Source organism: Athene noctua, chromosome 3, assembly GCF_965140245.1.
Source record: "Athene noctua chromosome 3, bAthNoc1.hap1.1, whole genome shotgun sequence".
Taxonomy (NCBI): domain Eukaryota; kingdom Metazoa; phylum Chordata; class Aves; order Strigiformes; family Strigidae; genus Athene; species Athene noctua.
The window spans coordinates 34088065-34109945 of record NC_134039.1 but is presented as its reverse complement, the minus strand read 5'-3'; the positions used below and the strand labels follow the sequence as shown (position 1 = coordinate 34109945).

Sequence of the window (21881 nt, the reverse complement as noted above, 5' to 3'; positions counted from 1 at the left end):
TGTGTGTGTGTAATTCCTGATCCCAGATTAGTCAGTTTTCTACCCATAGTCTTATTTATGGTTTCTTTGATGATGAGTGTGTTGATAACACCCAGCATGTGAAGTTCCCACTGGCTGGAAAAGGGGAAACATAACGCCCACTTTTTAAAGGGAAAAAAGGAACACCTGGGAAACTACAGGCCAGTTAGTCTCACCTCTGTGCCAGGGAATATCGTGGAGCAGATCCTTCTGGAAATGACACTAGGGCACATGGAAAATAAGGAGGTGATTGCTGACAGCCATCATGGCTTCACTGAAGGCAAATTGTGCCTGAAAAATTTGGTGGCCTTCTAAGACAGGGTTACAGCATTGGTGGATGAGGGAAGAGCAACTGACGTCATCTACCGGGACTTGTGCAAAGCATTTGACACTGTCCCACATGACATCCTTGTCTCTAAATTGGAGACACATGGATTTGGTGGATGATCGCACTTAAAGAGTTGCAGTTGATGGCTCAATGTCCAAGTGGAGAGCAGTGATGAGTGGTGTTTCTCAGAGTTCAGTGTTGGAACCAATGCTGTTTAACATCTTTGTCATCAACGTGGACAGTGGGATTGAGTGCACCCTCAGCAAGTTTGCTGATGACACCAAGCTGTGTGGTGCAGTCAACATGCTGGAGGGAAGGGATGACATCCAGACAGACCTTGACAGGCTTGAGAGGTGGATCCATGCAAACCTCTTGAAGTTCAACAAGGCCAGGTGCAAGGTCCTGCACATGGGTCGAGGCAATCTCAAGCACAAATACAGGCTGGGAGATGAGTGGATTGAGAGCAGCCCTGAGAAGAAGGACCTGGGAGTGTTGTTTGACAAGAAGTTCAGTGTGACCCAGCGATGTGCATTTGCAGCCCAGAAAGCCAACTGTATCTTGGCCACGTCAAGAGAAGTGTGACCAGCAGATCAAGGGATGTGATCCTCCCCCTCTACTCTGCTCTTTTGAGGCCCCACCTGCAGTGCTGTGTTCAGCTCTGGAGCTCCAACATAAGAAAGACATGGACCTGCTCAAGTGGGTCCAGAGTTGGGCCATGAAGATGATCAGGGGGCTGGACCACCTCCCTTATGAGAACAGGCTGAGAGTTGGGGTTGTTCAGCCTGGACAAGAGAAGGCTCCAGGGAGACTTTATAGCAGTCTTCTAGTAATTAAAGGGAGCCTACAGGAAAACTGGAGAGAGACTTTTTACAAGGTCATGTAGTGATAGGCCAAGAGGTAATGGGTTTAAACTGAAAGAGGGTAGATTTAGGTTAGATATAAGGAAAAAATTATTCACTGTGAGGGTGGTGAGGCACTGGCACAGGTTGCCCAGAGAAGCTGTGGCTGCCCCCTCCCTGGCAGTGTTCAAGGCCAGGTTGGATGGGGCTTTGAGCAACCTGGTCTAGTGGAAGGTGTCCCTGCTCACAGCAGGGGGGTTGAACTAGATGATCTTTAAGGTCCCTTCCAACTGAAACCATTCTATGATTCCATGATAACAATTGTCATCATTTTTTCTCTGCATCTTTATGCTGATAATCAGGTCAATTTAAGTATAAGAAGTTCTTTATGACTGGTCACACTGAAATTGCAGTTGAGCCATAGACAGTATTTCCTTATTTTCCTTGATAATATAGAATTTGTGTGATGTGGATTTCAGAAATGCTTTGGCAAAAGATTGGATAGCCTTCTGCTATCCAAGGGCGGGAGTTATCAGGGCTTATTGACAGGGCTTTAAACTAGATATGAGGGGGGAGGGGGAGATAACTGGGCCTGTTAGGAATAAGCTCAAGGGAAGCGTGCCAAGGCTTGAAGGATGGTGGACTGGTGAGAGCTCTCCCTTTGCTATTTTATTTGAGAGAAGGGAAAGATGTTCAGAAACCATGGAAGCACCTGAGAAGGGTCTGGTAGAAAATGGGGCCCACACTCACCAAAAGGAGTTGGATTCATTAGCTCATCTCAAGTGCATCTATACCAATGCACACAGTATGAGCAACAAACAGGAAGCTTGAGGCCATGATGCAGCACGAGAACTATGACATAGTAGCTATAACAGAAACGTGGTGGGATGCCTCACACAACTGGAGTGCTGCTACAAGCTCTTCAGGCGGGAGGGATAGACAGGGAATGAGAGGTAGTGGAGTGGCCCTGTATGTAAGAGAATGCTATGAAAGCTCAGAAATCAAGTATAGTGAGAACGGGGTTGAGAGCGTTTGGATTAGGTTAAAGTTCAATCAAGCAGATCTTGCTGTGGGAGTCTGCTATAGACACCCCAACCAAAGCAGTCAGATGGACGAAGCTTTCTATAAACAGTTGGGAGAAATCTCACGGTCACTTGCCGTTGTTCTTGTGGGGGACTTTAACCTCCTGAATATCTGCTGGGACCATAACACAGAGAGAGGGAACAGTCCAAGAGGTTCCTGGAACGTGTGGAGGATAACTTCCTCACACAGCTGGTGAGTGAGCCGAGCAGGGAAGGTGCCCTCCTGGACCTGCTTCTTGTGAACAGGGAAGAGCTTGTGGGGGAAGTAAAGGTTGGAGGCCGTCTAGGGTGCAGTGATCATGAGATGATGGAGTTTTGATCCTTGGAGGAACAAAGAGAGGGGTTAGTAGAACTGCCACCTTAGACTTCCGGAGGGCAAACTTCAATCTGTTCAAAAGACCGATGAACAGAATCCCTTGGGAGGCTGCCCTGAAGGATATGGGAGTCCAAGAAGGCTGGCCGTACTTCAAGAGAGAAGTCTTAAAGGCACAGGAGCAGGCTGTTCCCGTGTGCTGAAAAACAAGCAGGTGGAAAAGGAGACCGGCCTGGCTAAACAGGGACCTTTGGCTGGATCTCAAGAAAAAAGGAGAATCTATGACCTTTGGAAGAGGGGCCAGGTCTCTCATGAAGACTATAAAGTCGTAGTGAAGTTATTCAGGGAGAACATCAGGAGAGCCAAAGCGCAGCTAGAGCTCAACCTGGCTACAGCTGTTAAGGATAACAAAATTGTTTCTATAGATTTGTTAACAGCAGAAGGAGGATTAGGGAAAATCTCCCTTTTTTACTGGATGCAGAGGGAAACATGGTAACTAAGGATGAGGAAAAGGCTGAGGTGCTCAATGCCTACTTTGCCTCAGTCTTTAGCAGAGGAACTGTCTGTTCCTGGACACCCAGCCTCATGAGCTGGGATATGAGGAGGGGAAGCAGATTGAGGTCAGCACATGTGCAGGTTTAGCTCCTGCCGGGATCGGAGAGCACGTTGCCGTTGCCCCTCCCCCACCCGTGGCCGGTCGGGCTGGAAGTTAGGCACAGACCCGGGCTAAAGTAACAAGGAATTTAATACAACAGAGTGATAGAACAATCTGAACAACAACAGTAACAATGATAATAACAATAAACAGCAATAACAGTGAACAAGATAAAAGATATACAGAGAAATACCGGTAGATGATCAAGGAGCAAGCCCGCCGCGTGTAAGCAACCGCCAAAACCAGAAGCGAAAGTAAAAAGGCTCCACCCCTGGACCTGATGTCAGCATGGTATGAATAACCCGGCTGGAGATCCCTTCCCCCTCTCTCTCTGTTGGAAAAAAAAACTTGACTCTATCTTAGCTAAACCAGGACAGCACAGTTGAAGAGGAGGTGGTCAGAGACCTGCTACACGCCTTGGATGCACACAAGTCTGTGGGACCGGATGGGTTACACCCAAGAGTGCTGAAAGAGTTGGCAGATGTGCTCGCCAAGGTGCTGTCCTGCTTGGACCAGGCAGGTCCTGCTTGACAAACCTGATCTCCTTCTATGACATAATGACCCAACTGTTGGACAAGAGAAAAGCTGTGGATATTGTCTACCTGAATTTTCAAAAAGCATTTGACACAGTTCCCCATAGAATTCTCATAGAAAACTGGCTGCTCATGGCCTGGATGAGCGTGCGGTCTGCTGGATCAAGCACTGGCTGGATGGACGGTCCCAGAGAGCGGTGGTCAATGGAGCTAAATCCAGCTGGTGGCCGGTCACAAGTGGTGTTCTTCAGGGCTCGGTGTTGGGACCATTTCTGTTCAACATCTTTATTGATTATCTTGATAAGGACATAGAGTGTATCATCAGTAAATTCGCAGATGACACCAAGTTAAGCGGGAGTGTCGATCTGCATGAGGATAGGGAGGCTCTGCAGAGAGACTTGGATAGATTGGATCGGTGAGCCAATGTTAACAGGATGAGCTTCAACAAGGCCAAGTGCCAGGTCCTGCACGTGGGCCACAACAACCCCTGCATGGCTACAGGCCTGGGGATGTGTGGCTGGAGAGCTGTCTGGAAGAAAGAGATCTCGGGGTTCTAACTGACAAGCATCTGAACATGAGCCAGCAGTGTGCCCAGGTGGCCAAGAAAGCCAAAGGCATCCTGGCTTGTATTAGAAATAGTGTGACCAGCAGAAGTAGGGAGGTGATAGTCCCCCTGTACTCTGCACTGGTGAAGCCACACCTGGAGAATTGTGTCCAGTTTTGGGCACCTCAATATGAGAGACATATCGAGGTGCTGGAGCAAGTGCAGAGGAGGGCAATGAAGCTGGTGAAGGGCCTGGAGAATAAATCCTGTGAGGAGCGATTGAAGGAGCTGGGACTGTTCAGTTTTAGGAAGAGAAGGCTGAGGGGAGACCTCATTGCTCTCTACAACTGCCTGAAAGGACATCGTAGAGAGGTTGGTGCTGGTCTCCTCTCACAGGTAATTAGTGATAGAACAAGAGGGAATGGCTTTAAACTGCAACAGGGGAGGTTCAGACTGGACATTAGGAAAAAATTTTTCACAGAAAGAGTGGTCAGACAGTGGAATAGGCTGCCCAGGGAGGTGGTGGAGTCACCATCCCTGGATGTGTTTAAGGGTCATTTAGATGAGATGTTGGGGGATATGGTGTAGGGGAGAACTTTGTAGAGTAGGGCTGATGGTTGGACTAAATGATCTCAAGGGTCTTTTCTAACCTGAATGATTCTGTGATTCTGCTTCAGCATGCTTCATAAAGTTTACTTAGTTTACATTTCTAATAATAATAGACTCTGAACCATTCTGATTAATATATTCTGGTAAAATTCTGGCTATGCAAACAACTTTTGTGAAGTACTCAGTGTCCCATGGTGAAGCTGTTACTGCAGCTAATTATTGCACTGATGTCACCAAAAACAGTTCTGCAAACAATCTAAACATTCTTGTGTACAAAAACCAAGAATTTATTTTCCCTTTTACCTAAAAAGCAACGTCTCAAACATTTTTTCGTTAGTACAGAGACTTACACGTTAGCATACTACAACAAACTTTTAGGCCTAAATTATTCACTTGCTTTACTTAAAGCTCAGTCAGATCAGCGTTCATGTAACTGTTTGTCTGCAGTTTTAATTCTGTGTCTTCTTTTTCAGCTTTAGCCTCTGATCTTATTCCTTCTAATTCTCCATTCTGTGCTTCTGCTGTTTGCTGGGCCCCCTGTCCTTCGAGTGTCTTCCAGGTTCTGCTCCATTCCCCCTCTAGCATTTCTCTTTCTGTTCCATCTGTTCCTTACTTGCTCCTCAAGGCTATTTCTGTGTCCAAGTGTCCCACTCACATACTGGTGTTTTTTTCTGAAGTTCTGAGCTGTGAAAAAATCAACTCAGACCACTGAGTTATGGTACTTGAACAGTGCTTGTTGTACAGGTTGGCATCCTTTGCCACAGCAATAGCAATTTTCTGTTGATTGTTTTTGAAACAATGCAATGAGGGTGTTAAAGGTGATACTGCAACACGGAGATGTATCAGAGCAGAAGTGCAATGTCAGATTTCAATATGATAATCTCATTTCCTGAACTTAAGGTAAAATGTTCAAATGAAATTTAATATATGTTACAGTGAAGATGGGTGATAGGCATGTGCTTGTCCTGATGCTTCTCGTGTGAGATTGGTTGCTGCATATTATCATCACCTCTGCTCCTGAGTATGTTGAGAAGTGAAATAGTGTGTAGAAGGGAGATAGGTTTAGGAAATGTTTCTTCGTTTCAGTCCTGAGAGAGAAGACTGAGAAGAAGCAAGATGGATGTGGTGCAGATTCACTTATATATCTTTTGTCATTTTTCTCGAAGATCAGGTTGTGATGAAAGAAACTTTGTACATCTGGGAACTGCTATGTGCTTTCAGCTATCATGTGATAGCATGACAGTTACTGCACAGGAACTTGTTCATTGTCAAAGATGTCTCACTCAAGATCATATAGAAATGTATGTCTTAGTTTGACCTAGGACTCTTGAAACCCATGCCAGTACCCTGCTTTTGCCATGCTAGCCAGTTTTTCCACAGGGACAGTATAGGGTAAAAGGGAATTCTAATACTAATTAATAATAAATAAACTACATTCAAATACAAAAGATAAAGAAGAAAACTTCTAATTTTCTAGGTTCTAAACTAGATAAAAGTCCTCAGAAATTTTATCAAAAAATATTTAGGGTATTTGCTAAATAACTTTGATGTCATTGCTGCTTGTCATTGCCTGTCTAAAAAATCCCAGTTGTTTGCTTTTCAGGGCATACCATGATGTTTGGTTAGATTTTTATGTGCTCTGATTTACTCTAGGTTAAGTAACCTGCAATTGATGTAATGTTTCTCCTTCACTGTTGTCAAACATATATCCTCTTTGCTTTATAGACTCCAGGGGAAAAACATGTTCTGGGGCCACGCTGTTAGCACTTACACCTTCTGAACTGCATTTTTAGAAACATCTGATAATCCTGCAAATGGGTTTTATACCTTGGGTATGTCTTCATGCGTACTTCATTGCATTCTTGGGTATTAGTACTGTGCAATCAGAGACGTTTTGTTATACTAAAAAGCATGGGTGGGTGCAACTTTAAGCATTTAAAAATTAATAAATGCCAGAATTTTGGTTGGCTGCATTTATGCACTATCCTGGAGACTTTAGTCATATGTTCACATGCCGTGTTTTCATTTAGTTATTTTTGCTTCTTTTTACTTTCCTTATGAGGTATTTCTTTCTGTCTCATAGTTAGTGTATGTGATTCAAACCATGCTCCAAATAAAAAAACAAGGAAATATTTCTTGATATATGTGTGTTTATGGCTATCATGACAACTTCTACTAATGTCCAGATAGTTATTCTCCAAAGAAACTATGAGTTGAGATGTTATTATTTCCCTTGCTGCTGTTGTCCGTTCTTACAATTCCATAGGTAAGGAGCTGAGGTTTGGCATGAAAGAGAGAAATGCTTACTAACTTAGGGTGCGATATGTGAAATGCCGAGGGCATGATTTCTTCCATGTCTTCAGCACATTATAGTATTTCATATAATCAGAGTAAGACTTGAATTGACATTGACCACAGCTATGAATGACTTAACTGTGGTGAAGCACATATTGTAAACTGGGTGCTTGGACAGTGACATCTGCCCACTGAAGTCACTTCCTTAGCAGCTCTGAACGCAGAGGTGAGTATGCAGTCAAGTACCTCAAATTAAAATACAAATTCTTTAATCCTGAGACCAACGTCTCTCTTCATGCAGTTTCAAATTGTGTTTCTGTACATCTTCCCCTCTGCACTGCTGGGGAGAGGTTATTATCGCAGAAGTGTATGTACGAAGTGCACACTGAGGATAAAAATTCTGTATGGTGTGGAATTAAAATCCATATCATATTGCATAAGCACAAAAGTTCTGAGTGTATTTCATAGATGCAGCCTTAATCCTGTCACTTCTTTAAGGTCTGATGGCTTGATATTGCAAGTTCAACAGTCTTCTGATATAGCTTATATGTCAACACCTAAATATTTTAAAAGACAATATAAAATCCAGAAATTTCATCCTCTGATATTGAAACAATTGTTAGCTATACATGTAGGACAGATATTTAAGTGCTTCAATTTTCTTCTTCCTGGTCTTGAACATAGTGTGGAGTCAGGCTGGTAGCCATGGTTGTCATTCTGCAGCTGGTAGACTACTCAGAAGGGGGACGTGCATCTTTTACTACAGAGCTCCCTAATAATCTCTTGAGGATAGTTTAATGGAAGAAAGTGTCGTCTACTGACACAGACCTTTCTATCTTGCCATTAGGTAGGAATTCTTTCTTCAGGATATGGTATGGCTGCTAGCCATGGAATCCTGGCAGAGGGGATCTCTGCTCTTCTGTTGCAGTGACCCCCTTAAGCTATAAGAGGACCAAATGCAGGGAAAAAGATATTTGCCACACCTATTACTGAGAGGAAAAAAAATGAGACAGCCTATAACTTCAGGTAATCTTGCATTTTTTTACAATAATATCTATCATTCTGTATAGAGATATGTAGATATTAATAGCATACATCTTCAGAATTGACTAGTGCTTTTCTGTGGCTAAGATCTAAAATAGCCTGAAATATTTAATATTATCACTCTGAATTTCAAGAAAAGTTGCTTTTAAATTTGTCAAAGCAGATGTCCCAAGTCAGAAATGTAATTTTAAATTTTGAGGTGCCTCTGTATGTGCATGGCTAATGAATTTATAGCCTATTCACTGATGAGTTAATACTTTAAAGTTGTTTTTGTAAAAAGAAAAATCAATGTTGATTAGCTATTATGTGAGCATAAATTCTATCTTTACTGTTTCAGTGTTATAAGTAAATCCAATTAAATTTTGAAAATTTTTTCATTCTGCCTCATTAACATAGTTTTTAGTAAAGGACATAAAATAAGTAGTATAATTGCAATCGATCAAGTCCAAAAACCGAAAGAATCTTCTCCTGTCCTGTTTTAAGTGTCATGAATAAAGCAACTAATACTTTCTTCGTGTGCCCCTGAAAATAGCATGGGTGCTGCCTTGTTTCAGAAGCTTTGCCAGAGGGTCTAGCTGGTGAACCAAGATTATGGGAATTCAGATTTTGAATCAGCAATATCTGCTAAATACTGCTGGAGTGCTGTTGGCAGGAAGATACCACAGTGTGGTGTCCTACAAGGCCTGTGGCTTTGTGGGGATTTGTCACCTGAGCTTCTCTATCCCAGGGCAAGTGCAATAATTGCATTTAATGCATAATCCCAGGAAATGGCCTGACCCTGTCTCTGCCTGTTGGGCTTCAGGATACACCTTACTCTGACTTCAACTGAATACAAACCATGAGTTAAATTTTCCATGCTTTAAAATAATTTATTTAATTCATTTTGGATTCTTTCTACATTGAGATATATCAGTGGATATATCATGGGTTTAATATAATCTGAAGCCAAAGACACAGAATTGCAGATCTCAGGAAACTGTACTAAGGATGTTCCACCAATCATTGTTTATCACTTAAAAGTATAGTTTGAATGTACCATTTAAATGTTTTTACATGTGATTGTATTCCAAAAATGCTGACACTCAGAAGGTGGAGGCAGCCATTTGCATAAATAGTATCATGGAGAACAAGGTGGTAGGTTTAGTTACTCTGCATAAGGCAGTAAGTATCTAATTTTGTGTCAAGGAAATTAGAGACATTGTTTTCCACTGAAGGAGATAAAAAATGCTTGTTTTCCCACAAAGACCATTTCCTTTCAGCATAAGCAGGCGCTTATTAGTTGATCTAGGAAAAGTCAGGCTTGCGTCCTTTAATACCTGTGCAAAGGGTTATTCTGTGTTGAATTTTGTGCTTTGGGAAAATCTGGAGAAGTTTTTCCTTACTCTTTGTATGAAAAGTCTGACACACCACTAGTATTATAACTGTCAGATGCTGAGCACTTTGGTGCAATGTTAATCCTTCTGGGGTTAGTATTACTATTTTGCTGAGCAAGCTCAGACTGCAAGTGCAATAAAATAATTCAGAGGCACGTGCTTTCGATAAATGGAGTCATGCACGAGACATTGCAGATCCTATGATCTCACATAAAAACGTCAGTAGGAATTGATGTAATTGAAAATCTTTGAAATAGTGAAATAGAATCCAGTGCTGCAGTTTGTCAGAAAATCGATTATAAGTAAAAATGCATGCTTTCCATTTTCATTCTGCTCTTGCACTAGAGTATTTATTCTGCTCAGGCAGAAGTTCAGCTGTAGTCAACATCATCCCTGTGGTTGGAATTCACAGCCTGCAGTGATATCCGTCTGGTTGATTTTAGAATAAATTCACAAAAATGTTTAAAATTCAAAGTCTGATTTGTTGTAATATTTTTAATTGTAGTCACATCTTCCTTAATGGATTGGTATCAGTCTTTATAAAGCACATTTTATTATTTTGAAAGTTTTAGTAAATTGTCTGTACAATTAACAGTAGCAGGGAACAAGTGAGACCAAATTAGGTTTGTTCCAATTCCTGCTTATCACATTAGCTGCATTTTAGTTTTACTCTTTTGCCTAATTTGCCTCCCTTATACAAAGATAGTAAGCATTTGAGACAAGAGATTTTTGGTTTTTAAAAGCATATGATGTCTAGCACCTGGAATTGTGGGATCCTGAATGTTGTTGGGAATAATTTCTTGTGCCCTGTGCATATTTCTAAAAAAAATTTGTGCTGTTTTGGGTAATTTAAAAGTTTTAACAGAGACATCTCCACTACTTACTAAAAGCCCCAAATAATACAGAGGTCAAAACAGCAACCTGTGTGGTGGGGATAGGGGTCAAGACAGTCTGTGCCCGGTTTGTACAATGGATAGTTGCTTTAACTAGAAATTCTTTGTGGAGCAGAGACATGAAATATCTCCTTGTTTCCATACAAATTTTTGGCTAATTCTGATTCCTGGTTTTGGAAGAGGAATGCTGCTGCTTAAGCAGTAGAAGTGAATGGCAGCAACAAGTGAAAGTGTGATCAATAAGAAGTAGCAAGGTCAAGAGTTTTCTCAGCACAGTTTGCGGCTTGTGAGCAGCGCAGATGTGTTGAGCTTGGAGCTGAATCTTACTGAGGACATTCAAGAAATTAGGTAGCTGGGAAGAAGGCAGAGTTTTTTTAATTTCTCTTGCCCACTCTGGAAGGATAATTTATGGCTATTAATTAGCACTTACTCATGGTGATGAGTGGGTCTCACTCCACAGGTCATCTGGCCTCCTAGAGTCTCTGGTCCTGTAGAGGCTGGAGGCAGAACACTCTCTGATGCGTATCAGAATAGTCTGCATGGAGCAGTTATTTGCTGCAGGGAAAGTGCATAAGACCAGGAAATTCAGAACTGTATCAATTTGTGTTTAATTAGGCTTTTATATTCCTCAGAGTTAAAAAAAAAGAAAAAGGGGGAGAGACGGGGAAGTGTTTTTTCCCCTCCTCTTCCTTTAGTAAGAAATGTGATTTTATTTAAAGGAGATTTGAAGGTATAGAACAATGAACTAGGATAGGAATCATGTTTTAGAGCATTTGCACAGAAAAATTGCAGAAGTATAAATGAGGATAGGATATAGTTTACTGAAACTTGCATTGCTCACTGCTGTGAAGCTCTAACTTTTCCTTGAGGTACATTTTTCTCTTTCAGAAACATCCTCAAGCCAACAGAGAGAAATAATTAGGTTATTACAGTCAAATAAATTATGGTTTACATCTTCATCTTATAGTCACAGAATACCCATGGATTTTATGGACTCTAAATTCTATATTGAGTTTGAAGACTAAATTACTAGAAATTAACAATGCCTTGCTTAAAGCTTATGGAATGATCAACTAAGCAAATAAAAAAAGTAAATGCTGTTTTACTTTAGTAATAGTATTATTTCAGGATCACTGGATAGAAGGAGCCCTGAGTTAATGAACAGTTTAATTTCACAATTAATTTTTAATGTGAGACATTCATTTGCAGACAGAAAAAGCTCCTCAATCTATTTAGCTGATTCCCTGGAAGGAATTCCTTTAGTTAGTTGTGTTACAGTTTCCAGGAGATTAACACGGGCAATGCCTAATTCAGGATTGAAGTGGGGAGTGTTTGTTGGCATGGTTAAATCTGTGAGCAGCCAGGTATGGCCTGGTTTGTAACAGTGAAGTCTCTGAGGAGCCTTTATGAGGACTACGGTGTTTAGGAAATTGTAAACAAATGAAAGAATTGATTCTACCACAACATGAAACTGAGGAGAAAGGGGTCCATCTCTAGATCTATTGATGCTGACCATGCTTAGGTGAGACAGTCCTGACATTTGTTGACAACTCACAGGTAAAGCTACCTCAGCATGAGTAAAAGTGCCATTCAAACTGGGCTGGCTCAATGCTGATTCAATCCTGTCTAAACCAGCATTCAACTTGCGCAGAATTAATTTGAATGGAATTTGAGTAGAATCATGAGGAGGCTAAACTCTTTTTCTTTTTTTTTTCCCCCATGGTCATTTTTCAACATTATCCAAAACAAGGTTTGGATTGTATCTCTCACTTTATTTAGTGTTTTCATTTTTATACTGTTAGTTGTGAAAAGAAACATGTAGGGGAAAACCAAACACTAAAAAATTGGGATAAACAGAATCAATAAAAAACATTTTCTTTCCATAAACAGCTCAAAGTACCCTGAGAGAAGTTATGTGTTTTTACATCTCTGCTTATGCAGCAAATAAACTAAAAAAAGGAGAAAAGTGGAAGACCATTATGCCTTTTTTGGAAATGCCACAGTTCCCACACCATGACCATATCACAAGAGTAACAAGGTAGTATAAGAAATATAAAGTATGAGTACTAGTTTCAAGACAGAGGGTCTTACAAATTGCCAAAATGAATGTTCTTGAAAGTCTAGGTGAGTTTCAGTTCTCTAGCATTTCACAGAGCACTTCTGATAAAAATTGCTAGTTTCAAATTTCTCTCTTTGACTATAAGGAATAGTTTGGGATGACCATATTTAAATAAAATTCCCATGGATATGGTGCTGGCTTGCAACTTTACAAAGAAGAAGAAAACAAATATTGACATCTAGGCAAGGAATATAGGTAGTGGTGAAAGAGTTTTTGAACTGCTTAACGAAACTCCAAGTGAGATGTGTCTAAATGTATAGGATTTTAGAGGACTATCCAATACCCATTAGGATGTGATGTATGCAACAATCAAGGAGGCCTATCAGTGGGACCCAGTTACAGGTACAGTAAGTAGTCTCTTGTTCACGAATTCATCCCTAAGCATGGCAAGAAATATGATCTGAATCAGTTTCAGTAGAGTTTGTAGTGAGTGTTCGGTCCTGAATAGCTGCAGTGCAAACTGACCAGAATCTTTACCCTGCTCTTGAAACCCAAACCAAGAGGAGCTGCAGGGACACTGTGCAGGCAGTCTGCGGACAAGGGGAGAAAAGCGCTGGCTTGGTGGAGGTCTGTCCACTTTGGGTATCTTATTGTTGAGATAAATTATCTGGGCTCTGTTAGCGGGAGATAATGAACATAGAAACAGTGTACATTGCTGTGGGTCTCTGGACTTCACAGTCAGCTTGGACAAAACTTCTTCATTAATACCACAGTTATATCAAACAGCATGGAACTGTCTCAGTAAGAGGATGGTGACAAAGCCATCCTAGTATTTCTGCAGACATGGGAAGATCCTGAATTTTTAAGTATGGTCTTCCTTGGACTACTTTAATAGAAAGCAAATATTTTCAGCCAAATGCATTGTTGGTTGATTTCTTTAGATTGATTTCCTATTGCAATGAGATCAGAGTTTTGAACTGTTAGTGAGTCACTGTGGATTTTCTTTAATTACTCAACTACTCTTTTATTTTAAATATTCTAAAGAGAGACAACAAAGGGGTGGACTGATCTCAGCATATAGTGTATCTGACGGGTGGGGACCTCCTTTCTGATTCTGCCAATATTTTGTAGTTTGAGTTTTCCTCAAATCACTTGGACCTTGTCTACTACTTTGCTGCTTTAGGCTGTTATAGCCATTGCTGTAACTGCACCAGATCCATATAGGAATGAGCAGCACATACAGGCAAGATACAGCTTTTCCTGTTCATCTTGTGAGGATCCATCAATAATGCTACACCGATGACTGGAACATAGGCAGCCCTTCATATCTTCTCTTTCTTGTGTGTAAAATAAAGTTTGTCTTGTGGAAGAGGTTTGAAAAATGGATTAGTCAAGGTTTGGAAACAGGTGATAAATGTATACATTCAAAGCTGTAAATTTCTGTTAAAATGTACTTTGGTTCTAAATCAAGGGAAAAATAGCACAAGTTTGTTTAATTAAATTGACTATAGGCATGTTTATCTGTAATAAGTTTAGCTGATCAGAATTTAGCATCTGCAGTGGGATATAAGAATGACAGTCGGAAGCAGTCATTGATGGTGAAGCAATATGCAGAGTGCAGATTCAGCACTGTACACTGTGCTGAGTAAAATCCTTGAGTTTAAACTGGCATTTATCACCTCGCTTTCAGTGCATTTTTACTTATGTTTGCAAGTGAGTTAGAGAAGTGCTCTGCTGTGCTGTCAAACCAATGACATCCAAGAAGTTACTGAGCTTCTGATAAAAAGAAACTGAAGGTCACTTCTTCAGATCAGTGGGTTTATCTCTAATCCAGTGCAGTAAACTAAATTGCCTGTGTATTTTGCACCAACAGCAAAAGTTCCAGAAGAGCTGGAGTGTAGTGTCTCATCCATTGCTACACATTTCAGAGAACCATGAGGAAAGCCATAAGATTTCCATGAAATCTTTAAACTAGTGAACCTCCAGGAAAACAAGGTTTTGCTTTGGATTTCAACTTAAGTCTGAGTTGTTCTGCCATTCATTCAAAGTCAGGTGCTGTTTATGGCCATACTATTGCTAAGATCTCCATCACTATTTTATTCTTACTGAGGAAGATATTGAAGGCTCTGTGTCTACCATACTGTTGTATTCTGAAAAATGTATCCAGGGGCATGAGCAAGCAAAATGCAATTTACAGCTGAAGCCTATTTCTAAACTGTGAACCAATTCCTGTCTTCATAAGGAGAAATATTTAAAGTATTGATCCACATTTTCTCAAGTCCCATTCTTTGCTTGGGAGAAGGGTAAAAACAGTAGGAGCAACAGTTCCCAGTTCTTGCACTGCTCCATACTGATACCTGATTTAGCAGGTGTCTCTGCTTCATTAGTACTGGCGAGCTGCAGGCAAGGATTTCTGCCTTGTGCTGTAACCCATTGCCTCTATCCAATCTGTGCAGGGCTGGCTACCTGCCTGCCTGCTGAGCGTTCCCCTCCATTGCTGCTGATCTCCATTTGGCAGCTAAGACCGAGTTATGTCCTATTTGTACTTTTCAGATGACGCAGAGGTGAAAGAACTGACACTGAGGATTTATGCTGTTTGGTCAGGACCACTGCAAAGCCTGGCATTTCTGTTAATTGACAGCACTGATAACAGAAGTTTATTCCACAGGGGAGTGCTGCTACCCTTGGGGCCGATACAAAACATTTCTTATTCATTCCCAAAGTCAATTAAAAAATTAACATCATGGCTCTTATCAGTGCGTGCACACAAAAAAATAAAATCACTGGGAATGTGGTTCAGTCAGCTGCTATCTGACTTCTCTTTATATGCTTAAAAGAGTAAGCAAAACAAAGGAGCACATTTCCAGCCTCTACTTGAGTATAGCGCATGATAAGCTTGTGTTTCAGTTTTGGATAGGGGTTGGTGGTTATTGCATTCATATTTCTGAAGCCTTGCTGATCAGCAAGGAAACACTGGCAAAATGATGAAACAAGGCTGATCCCCCCGGGAAATGGTTCCTCTTGTGTCAAACTTTGACATGGCAGCAAGGAAAGGGAGTTATAGGCAGTAAAATAAGGAGAAATTGACTCAGTTATGCTTTAAATCTTTTTATTCACATTTAATTGTGGCAAAACACTGTTGTGAAGCTCCAGGAAAAATGGACTGTGATTTTTATCCTCCTTGGTTACTTCTGCTGGTTTGGATGTTTTAATAGGTTGCCCTAGAGGCAAAGACGGTTGGAGACATTATGGTAGTACTTATGAAAACATCCACAATGTAAAGACCAGTTTTCTAAGCCGGTTCATACAAGTGAATAGACCTGACAGACTAGTTAGCCTTTATGGGCATGTGTCAACTGCTTTCTGGATTTTTTTTCTGCTGTTTGGTTTTACATTGTAGCCTGGCCAAGGCTGAAGGTCACCTTCCTAGTGGTAGATGAGAAATGGATTGGTGGTTTTAATCCTACTCCAGTCATGTTTAGTACCCATGTGGTCTAAACCAACAACTCAAGAGCTGTCTGAGATTAGAGCCAGTGAATTTGAGCATCGGTGCTTATACTGCAGTGCTTAATCTGTGACAGCTGAGACATCATGGGAAATTGCTGACAGGAAGGAGGCAGCAGTAAAGCATGAGGAAGCCCCGTCTGTTTCCGTCTGGATTGTCTGGCTGCTCAGAAATGCAAGGCAACTGGTTTGGATTGTGTAAGATAATAATCACTTTCGCTTCATGGGGTATTTGGGCCTGTTTGTAAACTCTGGGAGTAAGTTCTGCAAGGACTTGATAAAGCTCCAATTAAGTGTTCATTTTTCAGCCAAGCACTAAATTTACCTGTCTTTCCAGGTCACTAGCTATTTGCTGATTAAGGTCTGCTCTCCGTTTTGAAAGGATTGCTGTCACTGAAACAAATGCTGTATCTCTTGGTAGCTGACATAGCACCTTCTCCCACCCCTGTACTCTTCTCCGTTACAGGCTAGGAAACCACAGGAGCCAGGTGGAGAGAGAGCAGGAAACACACTGCTGGGAAATGAGGATGTATCCTCCAATCTAATTCCCTTCCTGACTCCTTTATGCATTGTGAGGTGCAAGGAACCCCCTCCATATAATAAAGCTTGTGCTTGCTGCATAAGTACTGCAGCATGCATCGAAATTTTACATAGACATAAATTCAAAAAATTGTTTTGCTAAACGAAAGAGCTGCATCCAGCTGCATCCTATTCAGGACAGCCACAGCTGCGCTGGGAGGGCAGGACTCACAAGATCACGAAGCAGGATTCATGGAGAAGAGATAGTGAAAAATGGAGTCAGCACTACCAACCATACATGGAGGGCTATCCAGTGCAAATAGAATAAAACTGTTGATGAGATATCTTCAGTAATCCCAGGCACTGCCTGAGACAATGCCAATTTAATATATAGCAGTGTAATTACCGAATGTGTCCTTACCTCCAAAAACCAAGGTCCTGATGGAAAACCTGAGATTATCAACTCAGTACAGCAGATTAAGCAAATCTATGGATGATTACAAAGTGGAGCTCAAAGTGCTAAATCAGACCATTTCTTCATCAACTGCATTGAATTTGGCAGTGGGCTGCTCTTAATGCTGTAGACAACAACAAAGCTTACTCAGGATACATCTGGTTAACACCAAACCATGGAGATACTTGAGAAAATAAGGTCTTTTTTAACCGTTTGTGGTGATTAGTCTATTTATCTGAAGGACAAGGTCTATTTTCCCATGTGACACTGACAGAACTTGCAAAATTACTGATATGTTGAAGTGATCCAGTGCACGTAGAAGTCCTTTTGTGCTGGTGTGTGTTTCTCAGTGAGTCCTGCAGTTGTCAGTGTAACTGATTTAAAAGGAGACAAACCCCCCTTATTGATCCCAGTTGCTTCAAGCAGCAGTTCTTAGTGTCATCAGAAGTGTACGTTTCAAAATGGGGAAAAGGAAACAAACATAGGATGGCTCATATGAACTATATTTGCCTCAGCTGGCAGCACTCTTTGTTTTCTGGAGTCTTTGCTCTGAGCTCCGGAGAAGGTGGGTTTTTTTCTCCTCTTTATGCTTCTCCAAGATTTCTGCATGCAGTTCTGAAGAGTCCTGGGATTTCTTCCTGCTACCTTGCACTGAGCTGAAAACAGAATGCCTTCTGCCACCACACACCCCTGGGCGAGAGACACCGAGGGGGGGGCGGGGAATCCCTTCTGCTCTGAAAGCCTAGCCCTGAGGTGAAATGTAGCCCCTTTCACCCCACCTGCCTTGCAGAGAGCCAGAGGATGGAGGAGACAGGAGTTAATGCCTAGGATCTCAGAATAAGCATTTCCATGCAGGGAGTTATTTTAGGAAGAGCTGTTCTCCCTTGGTAGAAGAGCTCCCACGATCCGCATTTATGAAAAGAAATGATCATCTGAAGTCTGTGGGGCTACTTTCGTAAGTCTTCAGCTGTGAGTATTTAGGCTGTGCTGCCTATTGATTTTTGTCTGGTAGCTGTTAGACCTGTAGTCAATCTTGCATTAAGCATATTTTGGTTGATTTTTCTTGCCATTATGTTTCCTATGTTACTTTATTATTTGAACATCAAAATTGAATGTGGTGCTGTGAACAGAATAAGTTATTCTGCTGCAAGGAACTTGTAGTCTAATTCAGGCACAGTGACGCACAGGCATACATAATATAAAGGATAAGGATGCAAATTCAAAGTAATAGAGGTGTCTGGGGAAAAATCAGTGCTGCAGGCTAATTTACTACTCCTGAAGAGCTACTAGGCTGCAGAGCATAGGGGAAATATGGAACAAGACAAAAAAAAGTCTTTTGCCTTTTTTCAGGATGTTAATTCATAATGTGTCGTCAAATAGAGGGGAAACACCCAAAGGAAACAGAGAATAAGATAGGGATCCTCTCTATGTTCCTCTTTTCTGAACTGGAGCCCAGAAAAGAGAATTGGAGATTTCTTTTCTTGAGTATGCCTTGTGAAATAAGAACTTCATGTAAAAGAAAAAAAAAAGTGGATTGAACGTGGATAACAAACCAGTACTGATGTAATTAGAGCTCTGTTGGCAACATACTGTGAGCTTTATGGAAAATATTTAGTTGGTGTTTGTCTTTATATGTACCTGTAAAACTGGGACCTTGGCCACTGCTTTTCTTGCATAGTATAGCTGCAGACTGATGAGGTAATGATCATAAAAGGTAGATGCCAGGGGTACCCAAAGTGAATGAATCCAGATTAAATCTGTTCCCAATCTAAACGTGTAGCAGAGATCTAGACACATGCAAAATGTGGGAAGCTGTGATCCTAACAAATTTGTTGGTGGTCTTTTACTTTGCATTTACACTCGTCTAAGCCTTGATTTTGTGCCATTTATGGTTCTTCTGTATCAGGAGTGGTATCCAGCATTTCTTAGGCCCAGTGCATAACCTTTCAGTGCTGAAAGTGTTTGTGGGTCTAATCCACATTTCATTCAAACGGTCAGTGATGGCAGTGAAGGAATTGTCAAACATACCTTTGTGTACTGAACTCATTAACATCACATGGCAATTTTGTCACTGATATTGATCCTTCAAACTACGGCTCTTCCAGCAGTGACTGGAAGGTCAGAAGAAGCAGAAGGAACACAGTTCAGATGTGAATGGACAGAGAACTCTGCAAACTCTGCAGATCTGCAAGCCCTGACACTGGCTGCAAGTCCTGACACCAGCTACGACTCTGACAGGCAGTGTGGTCACAACAACAAACCACCTAGCTTCTCAGGAAATATACTGGTTTCAGGTAAAAAAAAATAGGAGTTACAGTACAGTTTTTCAAGGGTAACCACCTGAACTGGAAATGGAGTTATGCACGTACAGACTTACAAACATACATGTACCTGTGGATTATTGGAACACAGAAGCACAAATAAATTTAGTCTGTTTCAGAGAATTAACTAATTATTTCTAGTGAGATCAAGTGTACTGGTTTATTAGCATTTTGATAATGCCACAATTGAGACGGCACTGGGAGTCAAGAGCTGATTTAATTATGTTGGTGAGCCTGCAACTGACTCTTGTGGTAGATGAGCTATTAGCATCACAGCCTTGAACTTTTTTACTTTTCTGAATATTCTCTTTTTTTTTTCTACTAAATCTATAGGTGGAAAGTGATAAATTTAAGGGAGCTGTGTGAACAGGTATTTAAGGTAGCTGTTTCTGTACTGCCTATAGTTTTCTAGTGTGACCAGATGGGTATTACAGGGGCTGTGTGCATCTAGTAGGATAAGGCCAGTAACTTTCTGGGTCATGTTTTCTTTATGAGGAGAAACCCATTAAAGATTTTGAGACATACAGATCCTGTGGGGCTGAGCCATATACCTCTTTAAGATAGATTAATGCTAGAAACATAAGCAGTATATCTTTCTGTGGCATAATTTCATGAGGTTGCATAATTCTTTGTTATCTTTTTAAAAATGTAGTTAACATAAGTTATTAGATAGCCCACAAGGTATCTCGTCTATTAATATTTTCTTGTGTGCAGTTGCCACTTCACATATATCATGTTGTCAGTGAAGTACTCCCATCTTTCCTCAGGAGTGAGCATTTTTATGACACACTAGTCAACAACTGCCAGATGCCAAATACTGATTTGAAAGTATTAATTTTCTTTTGTAATTCCAGCGCAAGTGGCAACATCACACCACTGCATTTTTTCTCTCAATGCACTAGTAATTATTTTAGCATTGTGAAAACTAGAGATTGAAGAATAAGTGGATAAATGATTAGAAATAATTTTGAAAACAGCAGAGTTGTCTTTCTTTTTTACGATTAAGCCAACGTCTTAGAAAAGCAGAGCATCCAGGTCTGTGTCTTTGGAGATTAAGTAAATGGTCTGATTCTCAAAAGAGCTAAGCACTTAGAGTCGTCCACAGACTTCTTCAAGAGAGCAGCTGGCTCTCTACTGAGGGCATTTCAGAGACTTGGTGTTGCAGTCTGAAAACACTGCTCTTGGCAAATTTGGGCTGAAAAAACTGTGCCCCAAAGTTAACAGATTTTTTTGAAGTGAGAGCAAGACAACAAGGAGCAACCACAGACCCTTTAGCAGCCAAACAAATGCCCATCTGGTTCTTTGCATTGTATGAGGGCAATGTGCTGCAATTTTGCAAACAGAACATTTTTATTATTTAATTAGTCTCAAAAGCTAAATGATTAAAAGAAATAAAGAGTCTATGAAAAAGAAAAAAAAAAATCGTAGCAGCAGGTCTGGTGCCTAAGGGCCTTAGTCATGAATGTAAAGGAGACTGGTTTTGTTACCAGCTGCATACTCTGGTAAATAATGGGCTTGAGCTTGCAATTCCCTATTCATGTGAATATTGCCTCTGCTTTTGTATTAGCCAAGATTACTCGCGTGTTTATGAGGTTGCAAGACCAAGCCTGTTGAAAAGCTGAATGTGATCGCAGGTAGCATCTAGAACCTTGCTGCCTGGTACTGTGAAGGGGAGTTCTGGGTTTGTGCGTTTTGTCCTGGTGCCTCTTCAGCAGTGAGCCTCGGTTTGCCCTGCTCAGTCTGTGAAGGCACTGCTCCTGTGGGGAGTTAATATGCTGGAACAGGTTAGCCCAGGGCATTATCGGTCTTGTAGGTTTTAAGCTGAGAGTCAGAAAGAAAAATCTGACTTATGAATGTATATGGAAAGTCCATCAGGCTAGAGGGTCATAGGGTCTTAGATTAAATGGATTGTTGTCTTCAGTGCGAATAGTGAGGCTAGAAAGGTTTAGGTACCTACTGCCTAGTTTGCAGGATGTATAGAAAATGCAGTATTGGTTCCCCTCTCAGAACAGGAATCCTTCTGGGAGTATTTTTTCATTTGCTTTGCAACTTTGGTGTCAGTTTCAGGGACTGGTGTGGCAGATCCGTGTTTGAGCTGTTTACTCATAGTAACGAGATTTGGATGTGCCAAGATTACTCACCTAAGCAAGTTGTAAATTAAGAAGGCAAAAAGAAAAAGGCAATTTGCTTTCTATGTTAGGCCGTTTGTGCTGTGAGATGTTGCAGGCTTAGGCAAGTTGGAAAATGCCTGCTGCTTTTTGTACCAAGTATTCATGTACTTTGTCCTTGGTCACCCATACTCAAAAGAGCTGATCTTATTCTCAAGACAGATTTCCAAGAACTGGAGGCAAAACCAGCAGTAGTTGGGACAGCAGGGAGAGGGGATTTGCTTTGCCCTCTATAGCAGATGCTCTTAGGACTACTTTCTGAAAGTGTTGTATCTTGTACATTAGCACCAAAATTATTTTCAGGTATTGATGGTGAGGGTCCAGGTGTGG

The 21881-nt window shown here is 41.1% G+C and overlaps 1 protein-coding gene across 2 annotated transcripts in view; it reads left to right on the top strand.

Annotated features, from left to right (window-relative positions):
- ANO4 (anoctamin 4) overlaps window positions 1-21881 on the top strand; it is a 243818-nt gene that overhangs the window by 39490 nt on the left and 182447 nt on the right. Inside the window, exon 1 of one of the 2 annotated variants that reach the window (XM_074902664.1) lies at window positions 8206-8242. The exons of the other annotated variant lie outside the window; for it this stretch is intronic. Coding sequence (XP_074758765.1) covers window positions 8221-8242 — 22 coding nt within the window. The 5' untranslated portion in view covers window positions 8206-8220. Of the gene's footprint in view, window positions 1-8205; window positions 8243-21881 lie in introns of those variants that run through there. 2 annotated transcript variants of the gene reach the window in all.